At 43.1% G+C, this 12,134-nt stretch overlaps 2 protein-coding genes across 2 annotated transcripts in view; one reads left to right on the forward strand and one right to left on the reverse strand.

Annotated features, from left to right (window-relative positions):
* The first annotated feature begins 484 nt into the window (after positions 1-484).
* LOC109476215 lies at positions 485-2,254 on the forward strand. Its single transcript, XM_019777098.1, has 2 exons — positions 485-1,213; positions 1,289-2,254. The coding sequence occupies exons 1-2, from the start codon at positions 485-487 to the stop codon at positions 2,252-2,254; spliced, it is 1,695 nt and encodes a 564-aa protein (XP_019632657.1).
* Positions 2,255-6,350: 4,096 nt separating this feature from the next.
* The window catches only part of LOC109476216, an 85,662-nt gene continuing 79,878 nt past the window's right edge, over positions 6,351-12,134 (reverse strand). The window contains exons 24-29 of the mRNA XM_019777099.1: positions 10,177-10,336; positions 9,480-9,606; positions 8,979-9,122; positions 8,302-8,467; positions 7,448-7,627; positions 6,351-6,543 (exon numbers count right to left, since the gene is read on the reverse strand). Coding sequence (XP_019632658.1) covers positions 6,487-6,543; positions 7,448-7,627; positions 8,302-8,467; positions 8,979-9,122; positions 9,480-9,606; positions 10,177-10,336 — 834 coding nt within the window. The 3' untranslated portion in view covers positions 6,351-6,486. The remainder of the gene's footprint in view (positions 6,544-7,447; positions 7,628-8,301; positions 8,468-8,978; positions 9,123-9,479; positions 9,607-10,176; positions 10,337-12,134) is intronic.

Consider the following 12,134-nt stretch of genomic DNA (forward strand, 5'->3'; position numbering starts at 1 on the left):
GCGCGACTCGGAACTAAGAGTCCCGGGCTCGAGTCCTGACATGTCACCGATCTTGTGCCCTTGAGTGTGCCGTCACCACGTCTGGTGATTACATGTTGGAATAAAAAAAATCTAAGTCGAAAAAATCTTAGAAATGGTCAAGAATTATGAGTAGCCATTGGCTACAACTACCATATTCTTGTTTGCTTCTGAGGCCCACGCTAACTGGTTAAGGCCGGATAACTTCTGATAGGTTTACGTCAGAACCACCAAACTTCGTAAATTTTCCTAAAAATATGTTTTACCTAGTTGGTTAAGTTCATAATTTCAAGTGCTGCAATGGCAACAGGTTTCTTGCAGGCATTTGTTGCGAAATTCATTCACTTCGGTTTGAACAATAATATATTCAGGTTTTTAATGTTAGATTATATGTTTTCTAACATTTACTCTCTTGACTATCTTTACAGATCTTTGCTGTGTTGTAGGAAGCCACAAAGGAGATAAAATGGCTGGCCTGAAGTTAGCCATTCTTCTCTTCTTCCTCTTTGCGTTTGACGCATCCGAGGCCGGCCTGTCTTGTGCTAGGGTCTGTGAGATGAGGCGCACTGGGTCCTGCCCTATGCTCGGGGGGATCTTCACGATCACACGGGGAGACACCCTGCCTTGTGTCGCGTGCAACACGACCGGCCAGGCCGACCAGAATCCGCTCGGGTGTCTCCCAGGCGATCTGAAGAAGCTGCAAGTGGCGGGGCACTCCGGCAGAAGCGGGCGGCTGAAACCGCTACCCCGCCTCGCCCAGCTTGTCACGCTGATCCTCGGGCCTGGAAACATCCGTACCGTTGGAAGAGGAGCATTCGCACCCGTCCCCGGCATCCTGGCGCTATCCATGGAAAAGAACGCGATCAAGGTCATCGGAAGCTGGTTTGGTGGGATCACCAAGCTGGAAAAGCTCGCTCTGTCTTGGAATGAGGTCGAAGAAATCCAGGAGAATGCCTTCCAGCCACTGAGATGGCTGGAGTATCTCGAGCTGAATCACAACAAGCTCCGTGCCGTGGAAGAGCGGCACTTCTCGAGCCTTGCCAACCTCGTGTATCTGCACCTCAGCTACAACAACATCTCACACATCGCTGGGAAGTCGTTCGACCGTCTGTCAAGGCTACACGCGCTGTCCCTGGATCACAACAAGCTATCATTCCTCAGCCCCGAGTGGCTACAGGGGTTATCCACGGAGACCATCCGCCTCAACAACAACCTGATATCCACCATCCCCGAAGAGTCGCTCTTTGCCATGCACGGGATAGGAGAGCACATCTTTATCCAGGAGAATCCCTTCCGCTGCACCTGTGCGCTGGGGGTGGTTTCAACGTTCTCTCGTCTCGACACTCGGGACAGAATGCGGTGCAGCTACCCGCCTAGCCTCTCGGGGAGAAAGGTTGACGACGTCGCGAGGGGAGAGATGCCGTGCCCGCCACCCGCAGCCAAGGTGTCACGCCAAGACCGCGGAGCCACTCTCGTGTGTGAGGTCTTCTGGGAGAAGCGACCAGAGATCGGGTGGATGGATCCGAGAGGGAGCGCCGTTGGAGACCGACAGGCACTCGACCGATGCGGCGGCACCGTGACCACACGCCTGGAGCACGACTACCCCACCACCCAGTCTCCTGAAGCACAGAAGGCGCACCCATCAGACGGCCTACCCTACATCGGCAAGTCTACATCCACCCTCCACATGGATCAGCAAGCCTACCGGTGCTGGAATGGCGGCAGTTTCCGGTGCGTCGTGAGGTCTGCGACAACCGGCAGCGTCTTTGCAGATCTACCGCTAAACAAGGCAAGGCAGGTCGGCGAAGAAGACCAGACGCGCGACCACGCCGTGATGACAACCGTCCACACCTCAACACCAGCCCGGCAGAACGCAAAGATGACAGAAACCACGAGCAAAACAACAACGGACAAAAACGGCCAAAGGGAAGACCGCACTCCACTAGCTAATCGGCTATGGTTCAAAGTGCTGAGCATATGTCTCTACTACGTAATCGTACCCGGGACTGTGTTATTCATTGCCTACAGGGTGGCGTTCCATTGCTGCAAGTGCTACTTTGATGAGCAACAACTGAAACAGCGGCGCTTACAGCGGCACATCGTGGCTGCCGGCGTTACCGCGGGCATACCGCTGCAGAACCTGTACACCCAGCCCCCCACCGCCGCCCCCGCGACTGGGAACCCCGTGCCTCCCGATGATGGCCCCGTGTATGACGTTATCCAGGTACGAGCATAAGGCCACAGCAAGTAAATTTTATGGATGACATCCTCCGCAGACTCCAAATCTAAAGCGATAGGGCGAAAACAAAACAATGCGGGCAAAAAAACAAAGTTCCTACATTTTCAAATTTTGACATCAGAAACCTTGTCAAAACAAGACACGATACCTACATTGTGCTAAGTCTGCGCTGGTGTCACCCATAAGAAAGTACTTGCTGTTGCCTAATGTTAAAAATCAACGGGCAAACATTTGGCTTAAGACATTATCAAAGAGAAATTCCGTTGCCTGTGGCCTACACAAAGATGGGAGACCAAACCTGGACTGGAACTGGACTATGAATATGGACAACGATTCTGGTTTGATGACTTGGACTGGAACTGGATTATGAATATGGACAACGATTCTGATTTGATGACTTGGACTGGAACTGGATTATGAATATGGACAACGATTCTGGTTTGATGACTTGGACTGGAACTGGACTATGAATATGAACAACGATTCTGATTTGATGTTTTGAACTGTATATACTTTTCTAACTTCACACATGTGGTGATTTTGTGCTCTCAGTCTAGAAAGGCATGGGTTCAATTCCCATTTATATTTTTGATATTGTAATGTATTTTTGATATTGTAATGTATTTTTGATATTGTAATGCATTTTTGATATTGTAATGTATTTTTGATATTGTATTGTATTTTTGATATTGTAATATATTTTTGATATTGTTGATGTTTGTTATGAATTCATATCTAGACGCTCAGTATCTCACATGCATGAGTATGTCGACTTCGTACATTTTACTCCAATTAAATTACGTCATATGAGGAAAACTTCGTACACTGAAAAGCTAACAAAAGCGAACATTGATAACTTGCACTTCTATGTAGACATGACGATAATTATGTATTGTTTGCTTCCAAAAAAAAAAACTTGGGCCATGACACCCTCTGATGCGAGCGTGCGAATAAAGGAAGTTTGGAAGAAAAAATATCGGAGGTGGTGTGTGCCTGAAAACGTGTCCCTCCGGGGCAACTTTCTCGGAAGTTGCGGCGTTTGGAACCGCCTCACGACGGGCACAACAACCTCCTTTATTATTATGAAGCAAGTTTAAACTGTAATATCCAACACAAAAAATTGGACTCACCAAAAATTTTCGATTGTAAAACTCCAGTCTTTGTCAAGGAATGAGCAATTCACCGCTTCCGTGACGTCACGCAGATAACACATGTGACACCGTGGATCATAGGTTGCAGAAAGTCTGTGGCGCCCCCCGTCTCTGTTGAGGGAAAGAGAAACGGTAATAGACTCACCCCCAACTACATTGGAAATTGTGATCTGAAAACAGTGAAAAAGTCCCAAATTATACAAGTTTAAGGGAGAGTATACCAAAAATTATAATGAGTTGTTGTTGGTAGATATATAAAGCATACCCTGTCCTTGGTGCTGAACACCATCCCCACACAGGCAAACCTGTCCTTTGTGCTGAACACTATAGCTATCCACAAACAGGCAAACCTGTCCTTTGTGCTGAACACTTTCCACACACAGGAAAACCTGTCCTTGGTGCTGAACACCTTCCACGCACAGGAAAACCTGTCCTTGGTGCTGAACACCTTCCACGCACAGGTAAACCTATCCTTGGTGCTGAACACCTTCCACACAGACAAACCTGTCCTTGGTGCTGAACACCTTCCACACAGACAAACCTGTCCTTGGTGCTGAACACCTTCCACACAGGCAAACCTGTCCTTGGTGCTGAACACCTTCCACACAGGCAAACCTGTCCTTGGTGCTGAATACTTTCCACACATAGGAAAACCAATTTAGTGTTTAGAATGGCAAAACTAATCTCTCCAATTTCCTCAATAATCAAAACAGTAGTATTTAATACAGCACTGATTTTTTGAGCATGGTAAATGAGCGTTTTTATCTTTTTAAACCCTGATACCAAACGAAAAAAAAAGATATTTTAAAACAAAGCTATTCTAACATTACTTAAAAAATTATGAAAATCCTGATTGGAATAAGTTATGTTTGATGATGTTCATATTCACTTGACTTCCGCATGTATGAAATTATGCTTTTGACACACACACACACACACACACATCGGCACACACAGACACACACACACACACACACAGACATCGGCACACACAGACACACACACACACACACACAGACATCGGCACACACACACACACACAGACACACACACACACAAATAAAAAACATAACCTTCTTGGCAAAAAAGGTAATAAAGACATAGGTGTTGGTGATTCAATATTTTAATGTTTTTAAGTATTTTTTGGCATACCATATGCACATTGGAATGGTTCGTTTGCAGTATGGAAATTATCTGCCACAAACACAGTTACTATACATAAAAAACTAAAATACTGATTAAAACTATGATACATATAGACCAAATACACATTTACAACCTGTACATCCTATATTACACTGGGAACATCAGTCTATACATTTAAAGCACTCGTACTAAACTAGAACCCATTTTTCTATAAGTTGCTATAATTGAAATTCCAAATTGTAAAGGAGATACACATTGATCAAAGTTGTTGACAGTCAATCTTTGGCCATGACTAGAATTCTACTAATGTCTGGTGCATTGTTTTCAGATTCCATAGGGAAGAATGTCATCAGTAGAATTTTCAAAACATTGGGCACAAAAGACATTTTTTCTGATAGCTTGATAGCCAGTACTTTATACTTTCTCCCTGATGCCTACCGTAGTATCCAATACAAATTTGGTGCCAAATGGCTACCTTACATTTTGTTCAAACTGGGGAACAATCTGAAAAATAATTTGTAGGAAAAAGTTTATTTTTTAAATCTCTTCTTCATTGATACAAAGTTACTACAGATTGACTTCTCACAGAATATAGTCACAGAATAGAGACTCTGATCTTAGACTGGTATACGTAGACTGTCGGGTAAAGGCACGGTCACATTTCCAAGCCGGGGCCTGGCCGGGTTGCTTGCATGAACGATAAATAAAAAATTTTTATTAAGAGTATACACAAATAGTGCTCATGGTTAATTTTGTAAAGCTTTTTTGTGTTTTTCTGTGATATCATAAAGTTTCGTTCCGTACGACTGCCTGGCCGGGCCCCGGGTTGGAAAATGTGACCGCGCCTTAAAATTCCCAATCGGATTCAAATTTGAAATTGTTGACAACAATAAAAAACAGTTGAAATTCCAGCTATACATATAGCTACATGTATATACGAATCTTTCATACACAAAAAAGGGTATGAAAAAATATATCATATAATATATATTGATTATCAGAATTTATGAGTGAACAAATTACTGATAAGAAGAACTTGTCAATGAGGTAAATATAAAATTAGTTTGATTGTCTAACATCTAAATACATTCATCAAAGCATTGCAAGCTACCTATAGTGAAGAAAGAACATGTAGACTAGTTTCTTAACACAAAGTTTAACCCAAATTCTACTTTTAGTAGTGCTTGTTTTTTTTAAGGAAACAAAACAAACAAATTGGCCTTGCAGCAAAAAAAATGAATTGCGCCAACATTTACAATCTTTACATAATAAAAAACTATGGAGTACTTCACTATATAGAAAGCTTTCAAATTGGCAACTTCTTTTTATTTTACATTCTGTCTTTTTATTGTTACTATTAAATGAATGGGCAAGACTGCATCTACATACAAAACAAGTGTCAACGACAAAAAATGCAACATAAAAATTCTGTAATAAATTATTGCACAGCTTGTACAGTACATACATGTAGAGTGCAAGAGTTAGGCCACGCCAATTTAATTTCTTGGTTAACGGATTCGCCCGCTTCATTTTTTCTGATTTGTGAAAAAAAAAAAATTCAGAATCAACTGCAAAATGCTCATATTTTGCCCTTAACAGTTGAAAACAGTCTTTTCCTTCCTACTTGTTACAGTTATTCCATCTTTCAATGCAGTGGTATCATTAAAAGTTCAAAATCCATTGTTTAAACTTTGAACCAGCCTGGTGTGTTGACTTCATGGCTCCTATCGTACCATTTTGGGCCATAATAGGATGCCTAGGCCTGTTTTTATTTTTTTCGCCCACCCGCTCCATAATTTTTCTACAAAAATCTATTAACCAAGAAATTAAATTGTTGTGGCCTCATTGTTATATAATTATGTACAAGTATGGCAAGGGTACAAGGGACTTGTGGCAATACTGGACTGCACCATTACGTGTTGGGGGTGTTCTTTACTCCCCCAGTGGTTGAAAGCTTGGCGGTTTGGACTTCCTGGGACTGGTTGGCATCTGAGATGAAACAAAAAAGACAATTAACACTTAGCACACTGAAGTTGCCATTTGGCTAACAATTCTCTATTGGAATTAGGTAGTATGGAGAGGGTCAAGCATCAAATGAAGTTAAAGTTTTAATTAATTAATCTCTTCAATTGTATCTTAAGTAAGATTCATGTTGTACTGTGTTTGTGAGATTCTTGTAGACAAGAAATGAATTTTACTGTAATTGTTAACAGTGTTAAACCTGTCTATTGTGACCTATGGGATTTGACCCACAATAGACAAGCATATCAACAGAACATACAGTATACATGTACATTTTTTGTATGGTGTCTGCACAAAACTCATTATACATATAGAGCACTTCTTGTTTAAGGTCATTTTTAAGGATGACATTCTGCTTATAGTTTTCAAATGTTGTGGCAGAAAAGACATCGTCTGCAACGGGCAAAATTCTGATGCAACATTGACTGAACTTTCAAAGAAAACCGTAAAAAATCTGGGTTTCACACAGGTGCAGTATGTTCTGTTAACATGTCCAGAACATTATCATCCAAATCTAGACTTAAAAATTAGACACGTCAGTTTTTAAAGCTTGATTCCATGAGGGAAATGATCTTTAGGACCGCCAAACAAACAAAAAAACAAACAAAAGAACAAACAACCACAGGTGCAGTATGTTCTGCTAACATGTTAAGAACATCAAAATAATAATAATAAAAATTAGTTTTTAAAGCTTGAGTCAATGTGGGAAATAATTTTTGCGACTGCCAAACAAACAAACAAACAAACAAACAAACACAGGTGCAGTATGTTCTGCTAACATGTTCAAAATATTATCATCAAAATCTAGACATTAAAATCTTTGGGACCGCCAAACAAACAACAAACAAACAAAACAAACAAACAAGCCCACCTGGTTGTCCCCCCGTAGTTTCCATCTCTCTAACAGCACCTCTGTCTGGTCCACTGACCCCTGACCCCTGGCCGGGAGGAGCCCCTCGGGTTGTCGTGGAAACATGGAATGTGTGAGTTCTGCCATGCTCTGTAGAACATCGTTACTCAGCGCTGACTTGATGTTCCTGCTGACCACCGGCTGCCACGAGAAAAAACAATCAGAGACTAGAAAGGTAACATTTGTAAAGCAAATGCATAATGTTTACCTTTGCATATGGTCTGCTCTGTTAATTCTTACTGAAATACATTCATATATATGGTCAGACAGGAGTATAAATCCCTCCTACTATAGAATTGCAACATTATGTAACCCAACACCAGTTACCATGGTGACAGACATCAACAAATCAGGTCATTGACCAGGTCAGAGGTCAGTGTTTGGAACAGAAGAAGAAGAGGAAACATAGCAAAAACAATATGTTTTCCTTCGGTAAACATAATGACAGACTTCACCCCCTTACCCAGACTGCTTTGCACAAATAGCAGTGTGTGTTGGGAATCACAGATCCAGTCATGCCTTCAAATATCAGAGTTATCAACCAAGAATTAAGGTGTACAAAAACTCGTATTTCCCAAGAACTATCATAGACTGGAACTCGTTGCCACCAAGCACAGTTGGGGCATCATCACTAGAAAGCTTTAAACAACTCCTGCGATTAAAATGATTGTGCAAAGATTGAGTGTAATGAATCATTTGGTGTGACATAGCTGGCTGCCGCCACGCCACGTGCCTGCGAAGCTGGTGTGTCACGCCGAATGGTGGTTATACCGGCTATACTAATACAGATACAGAATCATTCGGTGCTGTCCTACCTGTCTGCCTGGCCTGGACAGCACGTTGTCCTTGGCTGTGTCCTTCCCGCTGGAACTCCCGCTGCCCAGGCGGTCCACGGATGGCAGGCGCTGTTCCGGCCGCGTCGTGAGCCGGACCCTGATCACCTGGTTCTGGTCAGCTGGCGCTCGTGGGGACACACCGGCTCTGGGGGGGGGGGGACAATGGTGGTAAAGTCAGGGTCTCATACATGTATAGATACAAACAGGTACTATAATCATGGAGTCCCTGACCAAAGGTTTTGTCCATTTTGTCCAAAGCAAATTGAAGATGCATATGAATTTCACTTTGTTATGGAATGTACTATTAAAATAATGATGTTTTACGTAATAAGCTCTTCACTTTTCTCGAATCAAGAACACACAGATTTCAAGAGTCCTGATGCTAGAGACATCTGGTATGTAAGGGGATCAAACCTGAGACCTCTTGGCTCCGAGCTGAACACTCTGACCAATTCACCATGAGATACCAGATTCATTTTCTGCCCAATGAAGGTTAGACATCTATGTCAAGAGATACATGTGCAAGTAGAACGTAACAGTTACTCAACATACCAGATTTGATTTTGAAAACTGTCAGATGTTCTCACTACAATTGAAGTAGTTGGTTGCTCCTTGAAACAATCGAATCATGTCATTGTCGATATATTCTGCAGTACCTTCTTCCATGGGTAGGTGGCCTCGCTGCCAGGCCCTCCCCCCACTGTTGAGGAAAGATGTCCCGTTGGTAGGGGCTCTTCAAGTCTGCCATGGGGATCTTAAACCTCTGGTTCTCAGAGTCATCACTACTCACACTGAACTCACTGTGGCAGGGAAACAGTAGGGAAAAATCACATTAAAATATGTGATACAATTACGAAATTCAAGGTAATATTCTATTAATTAAGGCTAGGGTTAATGACCCGCCCCCAGGTGAATATGGTGTGATAAAGCCTTGTCAGTTGCTATAACCACCGAATCAAGCCACCGAGTGAGCGTAGCGAAGGAGGAGGCTTTGTGAGCTAACCTCCTTTAGACTTTATTATAGCAATACATGATACAAGTACTTCCTGGTCATGTTGTTTCAGAAAGAAAATATCTATTGTTTTGCCTTACAAAAGAAGGTAAATTACTGGAAAGTAAAGGCCTTTCTACTTCCAGTTTCCTACTAACATACAGACCTGTCTTCAGTGGTGAAAGGTTTGTTGACAGGGTAGGCTGCCTGGTTCAGTCTGGGTTCCACAGATCTGATCTCAGGTCCGATGTGCACCAGCTGTTCTGCCTGGAGAGACACGGGAGGCATGGAACCTGCAGAAACAAAAGGAAGACTGACAGTTAACATTCTGGCAAGAAAGGTTAACACATTACTATAATAAAATTATTGGACTTTGGATTCTGTTTGATAACTACTGTGTACAGTTATTTTGAGCACTATGGCATCATTTAGTGTGTATGTGTATGTGTGTATGTGTGAGTGTACAATCATGTATGTATGTGTGTATAATGTGTGTACACATGTATGTGCGTTGTGTAAACACACTAACCTGCATGTGTGTACAAATGTAGCTGTGTGTAAGAACACACTAACCTGCATGTGTGTAGCTGTGTGTAAGAACACACTAACCTGCATGTGTGTAGCTGTGTGTAAAAACACACTAACCTGTATGTGTGTAGCTGTGCTCATGTGTGTATGAACACACTAATCTGCATGTGTGTAGCTGTGCTCATGTGTGTATGAACACACTAACCTGCATGTGTGTAGCTGTGTGTAAGAACACACTAACCTGCATGTGTGTAGCTGTGCTCGTGTGTATGAACACACTAATCTGCATGTGTGTACAAATGTAGCTGTGTTCATGTGTGTAAGAACACACTAACCTGCATGTGTGTAGCTGTGTTTAAACACATCCGGCTGACCAGACAGTGCCAGTCTGAAGGTATTGCGGATGTCCTGTGAGCTTTTCTGCTTCTGTGCCTGGACCGCTCGGCTCATAGACATCCAGGACTGGAAGCGCTTGTAGTTATCCTCATCAGCATACTGTAGAAAACACAGGCAGTATTACAACACTGTTTCATCAGAGCATTGTTACCTCCGGGTAGGGATGTATATCCCGTGCGCGGAGGTTTTGTAAGGGAAGACGAAAATTACGTTCGCAGCCGTTTCTCGCGTTTGGGTGGACGGGTATGTCTGGGACTTGGTATACGTTTTGCTATTGGGCTGTAGATGGTGCACGTTGTTTTGGTTTTTTAGTATGTGTGTTTTTAGTGCGTGAAAATGATGCGTTGTGACAGCGTATGGACACCCCTTTCAGTGTGAAAGTGGACCTCAACTTTTGACCTTTGCATGTATAAGGACCATTGAGGTCTCGACCACTGATCTGACCTTTCACACAGAGGGGTGTCAGCATTCTCGATAAATTCTTTCTTTGAAACTGTTCAGATGTGAACCACATGTGCCGTCAATCAACGTCTCATTATCGTGCCTGGTGGGACGGCCGTGTCTGAAACAGGGCTGCTATTCACACTGATATCTAAACAAACACATGGCGGCACGACCTGGTGTAACAGTGCTAACTGACCATGCGAAATGGTCGTGCGACCTTTTAGTGTAATGGTTAGCGTTGGTGACCGCCAAGCGGACAACTCGGGTTCGATTCCCGGTTGTGACATGCTCGCCCCTTTCGGTTTTTACAGTGGCGCCCGATGTGGGCCCTGTGAGTACTGGCACTGAGGATAAGTGTGGCAGCTCCAGGGATGTCGGACTCGGAAGATTCGAGGACGAATCTTGAAAGAAAAGGGGGAGTAGTGTAACAGTGCTAAACTGACCATGCTAAATGGTCGTGCGACCTTTTAGTGTAATGGTTAGCGTTGGTGACCGCCAAGCGGACAACTCGGGTTCGATTCCCGGTTGTGACATGCTCGCCCCTTTCGGTTTTTACACTGGATCTGAGAAACACTCTCACCATTCTGTAACTCGTGAGCATCTGTAGTACTAGTATACGAAAGCGCCGACTGTCGGCCGGAACCGGTCAAATCTAACAAACCATCATGTCTACCAAATATATCACCGCCACTTGTGCTAACCGTGGCAAATATGCCGTTGTTCTTAGCTGCCTGCCGCGGTTTGGTACCGGTTAAATCTAACAGGAATCAATGAAACCTTGCTGATAAGATTGCGATTTGTTTTCGAAAATATTATTTTGTCTCGTGTTTGTAACGTTCGCTCAAAATGAGGTTCTAAGTTTTAACCGTAACATGAAAGATATGAACACGCTTCTGTGCATGTTTTGACGTGATTTGAACTAGTGTGGGATAAGTGGGGAGGGATGGCAGCCGCGGGGGGAAGCGTAGCGGCTTGATACATTTTCGAGAGCAAGTTCCGCGCACTGGAGTTGATTTCTCACGCGGCCGTTTGTGTAGGTGTTTGTTTACATTATCGCTGGTCGCTGAGGGTCGGGCAGCCAGATTCGCCACGGGATGCCCCCTGTCCTTTCTATTTTTGGGCTCCAGTCGGCTAGGGGGGATTAGTGATTTCACAGATCATTTAGCCAATTACAAACATTTCGAAACTTTTCGAAAAACTAAAACTGAAACTGTTTTTTTATTCACATTGATTGGCAGCCAATATTCATTGCTTGGCTGAATTGCACAAGTGATTACATGTTAAGATAGCTTGAAAAGAGATACACATTAAAAAGCACAACATTGACGATTAAAATTAAATAGATTTAAAATTTTGTAGCTCAGGTCCATTAAAACAGAGGCGGACTATTTACAAATCTTGATTGCTGAGGCTTATTGCCTGAAACAGAAAAAATTTCCTCAGTCTTTCAGTT

This window comes from Branchiostoma belcheri, unplaced genomic scaffold (genome assembly GCF_001625305.1).
Source record: "Branchiostoma belcheri isolate BF01 breed outbred unplaced genomic scaffold, Haploidv18h27 scaffold37, whole genome shotgun sequence".
NCBI lineage: Eukaryota > Metazoa > Chordata > Leptocardii > Amphioxiformes > Branchiostomatidae > Branchiostoma > Branchiostoma belcheri.